This window comes from Chenopodium album, chromosome 11 (genome assembly GCF_948465745.1).
Source record: "Chenopodium album chromosome 11, dcCheAlbu1.1, whole genome shotgun sequence".
NCBI lineage: Eukaryota > Viridiplantae > Streptophyta > Magnoliopsida > Caryophyllales > Amaranthaceae > Chenopodium > Chenopodium album.
Genome location: NC_137844.1, coordinates 2,987,293 through 2,999,925, shown reverse-complemented (window position 1 = coordinate 2,999,925; position 12,633 = coordinate 2,987,293). Strand labels below are relative to the sequence as shown.

At 34.6% G+C, this 12,633-nt stretch overlaps 2 protein-coding genes and 1 pseudogene across 2 annotated transcripts; 1 reads left to right on the top strand and 2 right to left on the bottom strand.

The window, feature by feature from the left end:
- Positions 1 to 1,874: 1,874 nt before the first annotated feature.
- On the bottom strand, positions 1,875 to 2,513 carry LOC145568227 (CST complex subunit STN1 pseudogene; annotated as a pseudogene).
- Positions 2,514 to 3,496: 983 nt separating this feature from the next.
- LOC145568226 (uncharacterized) lies at positions 3,497 to 7,143 on the bottom strand. Its single transcript, XM_081627661.1, has 7 exons — positions 6,905 to 7,143; positions 5,462 to 5,567; positions 4,868 to 4,981; positions 4,484 to 4,762; positions 4,238 to 4,351; positions 3,885 to 3,957; positions 3,497 to 3,797 (listed from the first exon to the last, which is right to left on the bottom strand). The coding sequence occupies exons 2-7, from the start codon at positions 5,522 to 5,524 to the stop codon at positions 3,760 to 3,762; spliced, it is 681 nt and encodes a 226-aa protein (XP_081483787.1). The 5' UTR covers positions 5,525 to 5,567; positions 6,905 to 7,143; the 3' UTR covers positions 3,497 to 3,759.
- A 2,436-nt stretch (positions 7,144 to 9,579) lies between these two features.
- LOC145568225 (uncharacterized) lies at positions 9,580 to 12,561 on the top strand. The gene is made up of 5 exons (XM_081627660.1): positions 9,580 to 9,834; positions 9,979 to 10,028; positions 10,620 to 10,746; positions 11,394 to 11,498; positions 11,830 to 12,561. Exons 1-5 carry the CDS (start codon positions 9,720 to 9,722, stop codon positions 12,450 to 12,452), a joined length of 1,020 nt encoding a protein of 339 aa, XP_081483786.1. The 5' UTR covers positions 9,580 to 9,719; the 3' UTR covers positions 12,453 to 12,561.
- The last annotated feature ends 72 nt before the right edge of the window (positions 12,562 to 12,633 follow it).

Here is a 12,633-nt window from a genome sequence, read left to right as displayed (position 1 = left end):
AAAAATCCCACGTAGTTCTTGAGGAAAATTATGACGGCTGCTTAGCTTCAAGCTAGTGTACGAGGACCTGGCCATCCCGTGCAGTCTAGAATGACGTGGATCTGACCTCAAACCTATGAAGTCGATCATTCTTTCTTGACCCCGTTGAAAGAAAAATGGAAACACACTTACCTCTCCCTTCACACATCCTTTCCTTCTCTTTTTGCCCCCTCCTTTCCCTTCACATGTTTAACCAAACATGAAGGCGTTAAGCCCACTAACAATAAAAAAATATAAATATTTTCTTGTCTCCTAAAATTGTACTTATAGTATTAGCTAGTACCTATAGATAAATTTGGTACTTTGGTTACTAAAACCAAAGCATTCCTTGATCTTCTTCTAATAAATTCATTTTATGCCCCTCTCACCTCTTGGTGTAGGTTACTTCCTTTGATGCATGCATAAACACCTTTAAACCATGAAGAATATGATTTCAGGGTTTAAGGGATGTTTACTTTTTTACAAAGCGACCTCTAAGGTTCTAACTATGGTCTTTTCCCAAACTTATTAAGGAGGCTTGTTGGTATCTTATAAACTTATAAATCCCCATCAAATAAATTCAAATTTTCATACTATTGGCTCATTTCACATAGACATCAAGAATTGTAACCTTTTTAGGGTATAAGAGTTTTTTGCCTCCAAACAAACTTCATTTTGTTTTCCTTGTCATAATGTTTTCAAACCTCATATACATTTCCAAGTGGCTCCATAATCTCCATAAGAAAAATGTTGAGATCTTCAAGGCTCTACACAATACCCTTGAGCAATAAATAAAAACCACCAAAACATGTTACTAGTTGCACTTACATATAAACTTGTTAAGACATTGCTCATGAGCATGAAGATGCCCTTAGCATTAGATCTTAAAGTTCCAATCAACTCTTAAACCACAAATGCAGATCTACAACCTCTCATTATGTGGCCTTGAGGTTCCTTGACTCTTCAATTTCAGTACCTCCAGTGTTGTGTTCCTCAGTAATAGCCCTTTTAGTCCTAATATAAATTAAGTACAAGCATTTGATCTGGAAAACATGTGGTCGTGTATATGATTCTTGTAAAACTTAGCAAGGATATCCAACTTGCGTACTTGATTTGGAAATCTTTGATGGTACAAGTAAAGTTGTCCTCAACAAAAAGACCCATCTAAGCATCAAACAGAATTAACTCTTAAGTTGTCCCATTAAATCATCCATATGCATATTCATTGCATTGGCTAGTATGCTTCAAGTTCTCACCTTTATTCTCATGTTTGGTAATTGTTCACTTGAATCACTATTAAAGAAAATACTTGCTAGGATATCTCCTGGAATTCCCATATAGCACAGCACGAATACACCAAGGATAAAACAATAGTCCCTTTAGGGCAATAGACTTCAGAAATCACTAGATTTAATCAATTAAGAACAGGTGATAGAACCTTTATGCTAAATTTATGAAGCTAATTTCTAAATCAAACCTGTCCAGACTAAACCAGATTAAATTTGGCAAGTGATTTACTGAATTTATATAACTATATGTCCTATATATACTCAGAAACTTACATTCTAATACAATAATGTATGGTTGTACCACTCATACAATATAACTTATATAGCCTATGCTTTTGATCAACCAATTCGAGCTTCTAATACTTTCATAAACACTACAACCAATTCCAGCTTCCTAATACTTTCATAAACACTAAAACCAATTCTAGCTCCAAATACTCTCATAAACACTACAACCAATTCTAGCTCTTGACATACAATGATCTAAATTCTAATTGCTACATCATAAATTCAACAATTTACCATATACTATGAACATTATGTTACAATCACATTCATATTCAGAAAGAATTTAACAAGTAAATCAGTAAAGTTTAGCTTAAAAGACAATTAACCTCATTTCTTGTAAGACAGAACATCATAGCGCTTCCGAGCCAACTTAACACAATCCAACCAATGCAAAATCTGGTAATTGGGATCTCTCTCCACCACAACATCATCCACCGTAATTTGAACTGTACCCCGAAAACCCGAAACCCGGCCACGAACCCTGGCATCAAAACCAATTTCAACTCGACTGGACTGAATGTTTGCCATTTGGGCAATTGAGTGAACATCTGATGGGCATCTCCGAGAAAAATAAGCAGAAGTCATCTGATTCAACCAAAGAATACACTGGACACACCCAGTTCCATCATCAATGGAAAACCTCAGGAATTTGTCGGGTTTGAGGTCTCGGGTCACAACAACTCCGAATACTTCGACCCGAGAAATGGGTATTCCTTTACGGTAGAAGACAATCGGGTCGCGGGAAGAAAAGGAGGAGAGAGAATGGGATTGGGTTAAAGAGTTGAGGTCGAAAGCGAGGAGCTTGACATTGATGTTGTGAAGCGAATTGGGGTTGATTGAGGGTTCATAGTTTGCTGGTTTCTTGTTTGGATGATTTGACATTCTGGGAATTTGAATGAAATTGGTTGGTTTTTCTGGGTTTTGGTGACTTTACAAGGAAGGGACTGGTTTTGGCGGGAAAGCTATGGTGGATGTGATCAAGTAAAAACCTAATCAGATTTGGGGTTGGGAATTAGGTTAAAAATAATGGCGTTTAAGAGTGAGTCAAATGATTAAGGATTCTTGTGTTTGTTAGCCTAATTATTTGCGTCGTATTGTTGTAATCTATGATTCTTTGTTTCATTAATCATTTCATCACTTTTTAAAATCTGAAACTAGAATGTACCGTGCTAATGCACTGATAATCTGATATATATTTTAGAAAAAAACAACATAAGAAATGGAATTGATAGTTACTCGTATATGGGAAGTTATTGGCCCTTTGGAGACATCTAGGAAATTATTTGAGATAATGACAATTAGTTATTGGTGATTGAGGTTTTGAAATTGTGATAAAGAGTAGTTGAAGTTTTGAAAATGTGAACTAGGTGACACTCTAAGAATTGTGCTTGTCTTGCAATATCATAGAAACAATTAAATTGCATGCTAGGAGTAGTTAGTTAGAGTGAACCTCAGTTTTCAAAAGGTCCAAACTATGTAAACTTGGGCAAATACAAAAGGACCATATGTTATTATGTTAAGCTAATGCCTAAATCAAAAAATGAATCTCATTTAGATCATTGTCATTTAAAAGTCCCAATTCACCAAAATTGACCCATTTTTACCCTTCTATTGTCATAGTACTTGGAAGGAAGATGTCAATAACAAAAATAATACAAGTACTTCATGTAATTAGAACAGATCCAATCAAAGGCAATTGCATATTTGGTAGCCAACAGGATCATACCTTTGGCTACTAGTTGTTAGATGATTTAAGACCATACTCTTTTCAGAAACAGGAATCTCCCTGCTACATTCTCTTTGAAATTGCCAGAAGAGAGTAAATAATTAGAAATAATTTTTGTATTTAGTTATGTGGAATTCTAGTAACTTGTAAATCAGAAAAATTTGTTCTTTTATAATGATACGAGCATAGTTCAATTTTCTTATACAAGATGAGTTTTCTTATAAGACATTGAATGGTTCACTGATAATCTGATATGATGCAAATGAGTTTGTTAACATTACAAGACTAACCCTAACAAATTGGAACATTAAAAAAAAATCATGGATTGAGTATTAATACTGAACAAGCTTACGTTTAAAAGTAAGCTTGATACAATTAATAAGAGAAGTAATCCATGAAGATATTACATGATCAATTCTATGAAGATTTTTCTGCAGCTCATCCAACCATGCTGCGCTTTCTACCCCTTTGTCTAACTGCGACAATAAAACAGAACAAGTGAGCACCGATACACAGAGGAACAGCAGCAAATCAAGAGAAGGAAGACAAAGGAAATATAGTACCTTGAGCTAGCTTGTTTGTTGTGGAGCACCACTGCTTTGAGGATTTCCTGTATGCAGCAAGCACTTGTTCCATCTACACAAGAATATTTGTTTTTAACCACAATGGAAACAAAACAATTCCTCTAAATACTTTTAATTAACATTCCTATCTTGCACCCAATGTGACTGTGATGGACCACTATTGTCGAGTAACAATTGATGCAGCAAAGTAATGAAAAATTACAAAATGGAAAACCCAGCAGTTCCTACATACATATTCCCATAAAAGCCGTTGATTGTGGTTTAGTATAAATAAACTAATGAACTATCCGCATGATCATACGACATCATGAAGAGGATCCAATATAACCTACCACATTTCCACAAGAAGAGTGCATAGAAATCAATGCCCTTTCAAGTACGTATAAATCTACTGCTTTGTCTTCTGGTAAAGTAGATGTGAAGCTTAGGCCAAAGTCAATGAGCACCTGAAAAACATCACAGAAAACACTAAGAGATCTTTCTCTGATGGGCTCACCTCGACCCCCCTCCTCTCTCCAAATTTAAAGTTTTCTTTTTCCTTCCCAACTACAGTAACAAATATCAAAGTAGAATCCCACCAGTTGATTGGTATCCTTATGAATCAACATATTTGAGGTTGTCAAGTCTCCATGTATAAGGCCACCATCATGCAGTTTCGCAATAGAGTTCCCTATCTGTGTTGCAATATCCTGTAAACGTTCTTCATCAATTCCATTAGCCCCAAACTCGAGAAATAGCTCCTTGACCATAGGGCCATCAACATACTCAAATGTTAGAGTATGCAATACGGGGTCCACTGCAAATAGAACTGGAGTTGCAACTCCTAACTTTCTCGCTTTTGTCATGCATCGGGCTTCCTGGTCAAAATCAAAATTTTATTGGTTAGTAAACAATAGTTCACTGACAAATTTGACAAAAGGAGAAAAGTTAGGAATTAAATGACTGCCCGTTAAACAGCTTACTGCATTCAAGCGCTTTAGTGTAAGTTTTGAGTCCAGTGTTGGATGCCTATACTTCTTTGAAAACCGCTCCTTTACAATAGATCTTCTTCCAACAAAGGTTGACTCGAAAACTCTCTGAATATGAAAGAAATAAAACATTAATTAGTGGATATTTGAAGCAGCATGGACAAAAGATCAAATTAGTTGTCTCTGAAAACTTTTGAATAAAATTAAAACACAAAGCATTGAAAGCAAGCATGAGTTGACACCATTCTGTTGGGAGTACTTTGGGCAATGAAAGACAGTCAGTCTTATTACTCATGTATCAAAGTTAGATATTTTGACAGAAGGAAGCGGTGATTAGGGAGAAGGGAGGAGACAATATCACAAATACTGTAGTAAGCTCCTCCCCCACCCCCCCACCCCCCCCCCCCCCCCCTCCCCCAAAAAAAAAAGTATGGAAGTGTTTCTACCACAGCAAATGGTTCCAGAAGATTCACGGAGAATAAAACAGATGACACTCAGACCTCTATTGGAGCATCGGATGGGAGTTCTGGCCATCCATCTACTTAATAAATGTTTTTTTTATCCTTGGTAAAGTACATATAAACTCACCGCTTCAGCACCTTGCTTCAGCAGAATGAGACCCCTGTCTTTTTCATCAGTTTCGATCTCCATTCCGGAAAAAAACAACAGCAACTAGAAACCGGGCTTCTTCAAACTGCAGTAGCAAGAATGTGCCAATAGGCTAGAATGTTAGATTAAAAGAACGAGTTTAAATTTCCTACACATTGGACACTCCAACTTCCCCAACTCACATTAAATCATGATAACCTGAAGCTGAATAAATGAAATAAAAGTCATGATAACCTGCTAAATCAACAAGCAACGATAGAGTGACATAAACATGAACAATTTTATAAGTTTGCTGACACAAAAGCAAACTGCTCATCACACAGAATCCTCAAATCACACCATGAGCAATGTACAGCAGCAGTAAAGCACTATAGCCACATTCAAAAGACACCCTTACTAAGCCTTCACAAAGAAGGGAGCAAAATTCAGAAAACACAGATAAATTATGACCCTCAACACACAAGCAACAATTAAAAATCGTAGTTTTGCTTCAAAAACTTGAAAGATCCTCTAGACAACATCAATATACTTTGAACTTCCTGGAAAGAAGAAACCAGATATATTTTGAAAAGCATAATTTCTACAAATAACACCAGATATAATCTTTCTGGATTTCAGGAGCCTAGTTAGGGAGGGAGGCTGATCTATCAGCTCTTGATTTTATTTTCAACATTTGCAAGTCAAATAAATTCAAGTTCGCCTGCAAGGTTCTATTAAATTCAAAAAATGCGGAGTGACAACAATTATACTTATATGTACTTATTTTTTTCAATGATCCGCATAAATTAGACAATATAAGACCAAATAAATCAAGCAGCATCAGAAATTTATATTGGTGATCCTCAGCCTCATTTGGCCTATAGCAGTCCCTGATTTCAAGGAATTAACCACCTTGAGGAAACCTATTTACAATAAAAACACCTAACAATAACAATAAATTAAGAAATCAAAACTATTTCTTCTGTTTCTCAATACCATCCAAAAATTATATAACTACTAAAACTACTACAATACTTGACTGCATACATCCCAATTGATATCCTTAAATTACATAGCAAAAAATACCTAACTTTATAATTACATGATAAAAATAAATTGGCTAGCAGATACAGTTAAAATTTCCGACATAGAGTTACAATCTAATACCCAGAAAAATCATGTTCCTCCTAGTTCATATCATGTTATTGCCTAGGAGAGCTTAACCCAACAAAACCCATCAATAATTTTCAATAACAAAAACAATTAAATTATTTGAATTCATCAAATGAAATGGGTAATTGATATGGGTTTAGCTTCAATTAGCGAAGTTAACTATAAAACATGTATAATTTGAGAATAATACCCCCGAAAATTTGCAAAATAGTGCAAATAAAATTTTAGCAACAAAAAAGCCCCTAATTTTTCAAGAAAAAACGGACAAACCTGATGACTGCTGTTGAATTGGCTCAATTTAATTGAATGTAATTCGGCCGAATGGCGTACTGACAATGGCGGAAGGAAGAGAGTGGGAGATACTAATACTCCTGTACTCTAAAGTACCCTTTGGCCAAGCACTTAGCGAGGGTTATTATACAAGGTAGTGTTATTATTAACTGCTCTAGTTACGGAGTATCAAGGATTCGAGGAGTTAGCTAAAATACATCCCTCAACTTTGCCATTAATAGCATATTTGGTCCCTCATGTTAAAATGAGGCAAAAAAAATCCCTCAACCATCATTGCCTCACCATTTCTAGTGGAGGATCTTTCTAAGTTTAGGATGTCAATGCCAACTAAGCCAAAGTTTAGGAACTTCTAATGACGAGTCAACAAAAATTTAGGGACTACACTTGTTTTTTTCAAACAAAAGTTTAAGGACTTATTAAATCACAAGTCAAATAATTAAATTAAATATAAACAAAAGGTTAGGGATTTACAAAGTGAGTGTTTTTTAACCAAATATTTATAAAGTGAGTTGGTAAAAATAAAAACTGCTAATAAAATTTGATAATCATGATATATTTTATATTTTTTTGGTAATCAATCTTTTTTACAATATATCACAACTAAATTCATTAACCACATATCCTTAAATCGTAACTCCTAACCCCTAACCCCTTATATATTTCACACACCAAAATAAATTTAAATAAAAATAAATAAAACCAAAAAATATAATGTGTTTTCAAAGTGAATGAGTAAGACAAATCCAAACTCTATAATATAAAACTAAATAAAATTATGAAACTAGAATGAAAATAATACCACCCCACTTTTCTCATAATCCACAATTTATTTTTCATGAGTTTATGTTCTAAAAGGTTTTCAATTTTTTGGGTGGTTGTGTGTGGATTTCAAGGCTTTTTTTTTTTTTTTTTTGTGTTCTAAATGATTTTCAATATTTTTGGGTTTTATGTGACAATTTTAAGGGCCGGGTTTTCCTTTTGCTTTATTTTTTTTTCTTTTTTCTTTTTTCTTATGTTAATTTCTAGGAGAACATAATTGCCTTAGATTATTAACTAGTGTGACCATAAATTCACAGTTAGCTTAAATTATCTCACTTATATATTTTTATAAAACAAATAATTTTTACTAAAATTAAATTGATTTAGTTGAAATTAAATTAGTTTAATTGAACTAAATTACACTTATTGGTTAAAACTTATAATCACTCTTGTATGGGAGCACCATGTGTCCTTATAGGTCCCTAAACTTTGGCCTATAATAATTACATTAGCCACCTCACCCTATAAATCCCTAAACTTTCATTTCTAATTTAATTAATGTCAACTCATCACCTGAAGGTCCCTAAACTTTGCATTTAAAATCATTAAATTTGTTGCCACCTGTGCACTAAGGTCCTTAAACTATGCTTAGTCAGCTAATTTGTACCTAAAAAGTGAGTCATTGGTGGTTAAATGACCATTTTGCTTCATTTAAAAATTAAGAGACTAAAATGCTACAAATACAAAAGTTCAAGCACCGTATTTTACCTTAACTAAGGATTCAAGGATAAAACCTTTGTGAAAAAAAAAAAAGGATTCAAGGATAATAAGTCCAAAGTCCATAAGGGGTAACTGTAGTCAAAGTTTTGTGTCGGCAAAAATCTTATTTAGATGATTTGGGATGTTTGGTTAGGAGATGTTTGGTCGTTTGAGGCAATTAGACAAAGAACAGGTATGATTAACTCAAGCTTCTAATGTGAGGGTTTGGTTGAGAGATAATTGAAATAGAATTTTGAGTCAAACATTAATTTTGAAAAAACTAATAAAACTCGTAAGAGTTTATTTGTACACGAGATTTGTAGTAAAGATGACTCTGGTTCATGCCTCATGTTGACCCCACGTGCTTTGGAGCTAGTTAGGCCTGACCCATGAGTTACGTTCCGGGTCGAAATTTTTAAAAGGTTAGCCCATGCACGGCCTAAGCCCACGTGCCATCATATCGAGCTTGTGTATCTAAGCAAAATTTCATAAATTTTAGCGTGTTTTGTCATGTCGGGTCAGGCCGTGCCTTATCGTTCTTCTCCCAAATGAAGGCCCACAGCTCGGTACGCACAATAACGTGCTGAGGTGGGCCTACACCATATTTGTGTCGTGCCGGGTTTTTTTTTTTTTTTCTGTGATGGGGCAACCTAGCCAGTGCCATCTTTAGTTTGTGGTAGATAAGAGGAATAACTCCTCTACTATAAAGTTAATCAGAGAGTGAGGAATAGCTCAAGTGGTGAGAGCTTCCCTCCTTGTTCTAAGAGATCTTGAGATCGATTCTCACTCCTGCCCTTGTGGCTCTCTAAACACCAAAAAAAAAAAAAAAAAAAAAGATAATCAAATTTACTCCCTTTACTATGTTTGCTCATGCTTATACTCCAACTAATATGGATTATATCCTTATTGACTTATTGGCCATTTTACACAATTAAGTAATTAACGACTATGTTTCAAAAAAAAAAATAATAATTAATGACTAATTATAAAACACTTTTACACAAAACGCCAATACAAACCATTTGTCAAACAAGCTAGCATAAAACCTTCAAACTCTAACAAGCTAGTTTAAACTAATAGAGATAAGTCAATAATTTTCCAAAAAAATCAATGATGTCATCACAATTTATATTTATATGATCCATATTAAAATTTTAATCCATATCCATTTATCTGAGAGCATATATATAAGCTAAAATCATAAAATTGATAAAGTTAGTAATCCTCACAAAGAAAAAGATAAACATCTACAGTTAAATTCCCTTCTCTCTTTCTAATGGCAGATCAAGGAAAGCAGGCTGAGATCTTTGAGCTCGACAATGGCTCAATGCATGTCAAAATCTCAAATTATGGCTGCACAATCACATCTTTATCAATCCCTGACAAAGATGGTACATTAATTTTCAATAAATTTTTACACTTTGATCATAAATTTTTAATCTTTTCATCTAATTTAAGTTTTTTACTCAATATCTTTTCTGGGTTTTATCATTGCATGTATGATTATTGATGGGTTTTGTCTAATTTTTGTGAAGGTAAACTTGCGGATGTTGTATTGGGATTTGACTCTGTCGACCCTTACCTGGTAATTTATCTCTTTCTTTCCAGTATTTTGAATTGAATAATTTATTTGATTAATAATTTTATTTTGAATTTTTGTAATTTATTGATGAATAACATCTGTTTATTTCGCAAATTACCTATTGATTTTTTTGGAATTTCTGATGAAAATAATTTTTGATGGCATGAGCTTGTTGGTTAAATTCATGAACATTGTGGAATTAAAAAGTTTATGAATGGAGTTCAATATATGTAGGATAGGAGTATGAATTTTAATAACTTAAGTTGTGTATTCTAGATCAATTCTGGAAAATGTTAAAGGTTGTAGTGTTGTTATGATAATACACTTAGGTGATTCAGTAAGTGAGACTTTTCCTGCAGTCACCCAAACTCAATTGTAAATCCAATCCCAAGTTTGGATCCTGAAACGAACACACTCGTATTTGCCTTTGAGGCTGAATGCAACATCAGTTGTTCTTCCTATTGGCCTTCAAAAAAAAGTTGTTCTTCCTGTTGAATTTCTTACATTTGAGCTGTCAGGTTTCTTTGCAACAAGTAATGATCTAAGATCATCAATGTTTCTGTCGTTAACTTTTGTCTAATTTTTGTAACTCAGCAAGGAGCTGGATCATATTATGGTTGCATTGTCGGTCGTGTTGCAAATCGAATTAAGAATGGAAAGTTTACACTAAATGGAGTTGAGCACTCTTTGCCTGTGAACAACCCCCCAAATAGTCTCCATGGTAAGATAACTTTAGCTTCTTAGATTCTTAAGCTTGTGTTATTTCTGTATACATGTTTCTGCAACAGTTGACAGATGAGATGATATTATTCGTTGCTTTCCTTAGTTTATAACTTGTCATGTGAGACTCACTTGTCTTGGTTTTTAATTTTTAAATTCTCTTTATAATATAGTACATATTGACTTCTTGCTGTTGTGGTTTGAATTTAGGTATCCCTTATTAGCCCTTAACTTTACTTGTTTGAACTAAGTGGTATTGAATTTAACTTACTCCACCTGAACCTACTGCTCTTGAACTAAGTGAAGACAGCGAGAACACTGAAGGCCTAGGTGCTTTTTTTTTTTTTTTTTTTTCCTTTCCCTTTTTATATGATTATCAAGTGCCACATTGCATTTATGCCTATATTAATCTAGGCCCAAAAATTGACCTGGTGGCCAAAGCACTACAATTGACATTATTAACATCTTAATACTGTGTGAACTCAAATTGAGCCATTGTTTCACCTGGATTCTAGTTCTATGTGGTTTAGTTTAGAGATTAAATTATGCTCCTTTTAACTGTACAGATAGCTGGAACCTACTGCATTCCTGGTATGCTAACCTTATTTCCTTATGTGTTTCCTTATAATTTTCGATCTTTTCATTTAGGTGGCCATAAGGGATTTGACAAGCAAATATGGGATGTAGTTGCATACGAGAAAAGCAACACTCCCTCCATTACTTTTAAGTATCAAAGTCATGATGGCGAGGAAGGTATGCTCTCTATTGTCTCCTCCCCCTTCTGCTGACTACTGAATTTTTTAGCGCGTGTTTTCAGAGTTTACATCAAAGAACATTTAGCGTATTTAACACCTAGTTTATATATTAAATTAAGTGTTTGGAAGAGAATACGAAGTATGACTTAGCATATTTTTTATTTTCAATTTTCTTTTTGTAATTCCTTACCGTGTTTCTGTAAGCCTGAATTATATGTAAAATACATTTTGAAAGAATCTGCTAACGCTATCATTATTTGTAAATTTAAGTGATGCTAAATCTATTCTTTTTCCAAACAAAGCCCTAAGAAATGTTCTTCATGAAACAGGTTATCCTGGTGATCTTTCTGTGACTGCGACATATACTCTTACTTCCAAGACAACCATGAGGCTAGACATGGAAGCTGTGGCTGAGAACAAGGCGACTCCAGTCAATCTTGCTCAACATACATATTGGAATCTAGCAGGGCACAATTCAGGCCCTGTGCTTGACCATCATATTCGAATATGGGCAAATCACTACACCCCAGTTGACGAGAACACAGTGCCAACCGGAGAAATTGTCCCAGTTAAAGGCACACCATTCGATTTCACTTCAGAGAAGAGGATCAGTCAGGATATCGATAAAGTTGGCATGGGCTATGATCACAATTATGTGCTTGACTGTGGGGATGAAAAGACAGGATTAAAACACGCTGCTAAAGTTAGGGAACCTTTGAGCAAAAGGGTCCTTGACCTCTGGACTAGTGTCCCTGGCATGCAATTCTACACTGGTAACTATGTGAACGGAGTCAGTGGGAAAGGTGGGGCTGTTTACAACAAACATGCTGGACTTTGCCTTGAGACGCAAGGATTCCCGAATGCCATTAACCAACCGAATTTCCCTTCTGTTGTTGTTGAACCTGGTAAAAAATATCAACACAGCATGTTGTTTGAGTTCTCAATTGCATAGAGTGTCTTTTGTAGGTTCTGTTTTAGTAGTTCATAAATAATATGTCCCACCTGTGTAATGGCTTGCAGACTGATTCCGTAATAAATGAATAATGTGTGATTTTAGTATCCTTTCATATGCAAAATTTGCCTTGTGTAATACAGTTCATAGTTTGTAAATTGCACTGATGCTGGTTAATAAG

Bases quoted from the DNA above. Each gene is read 5' to 3' on its own strand.
- LOC145568225 (XM_081627660.1), top strand. From the start codon at position 9,720: ATGGCAGATCAAGGAAAGCAGGCTGAGATCTTTGAGCTCGACAATGGC. The intron at 10,747-11,393 runs GTAAGATAACTT...CTTTTCATTTAG, and splicing joins CCCCCCAAATAGTCTCCATG to GTGGCCATAAGGGATTTGAC. The intron at 11,499-11,829 runs GTATGCTCTCTA...TTCATGAAACAG, and splicing joins AAGTCATGATGGCGAGGAAG to GTTATCCTGGTGATCTTTCT.
- LOC145568226 (XM_081627661.1), bottom strand. From the start codon at position 5,524: ATGGAGATCGAAACTGATGAAAAAGACAGGGGTCTCATTCTGCTGAAG. The intron at 4,763-4,867 runs GTAAGCTGTTTA...GATTTTGACCAG, and splicing joins CACTAAAGCGCTTGAATGCA to GAAGCCCGATGCATGACAAA. The intron at 4,352-4,483 runs GTGGGATTCTAC...GATGTTTTTCAG, and splicing joins ATAAGGATACCAATCAACTG to GTGCTCATTGACTTTGGCCT.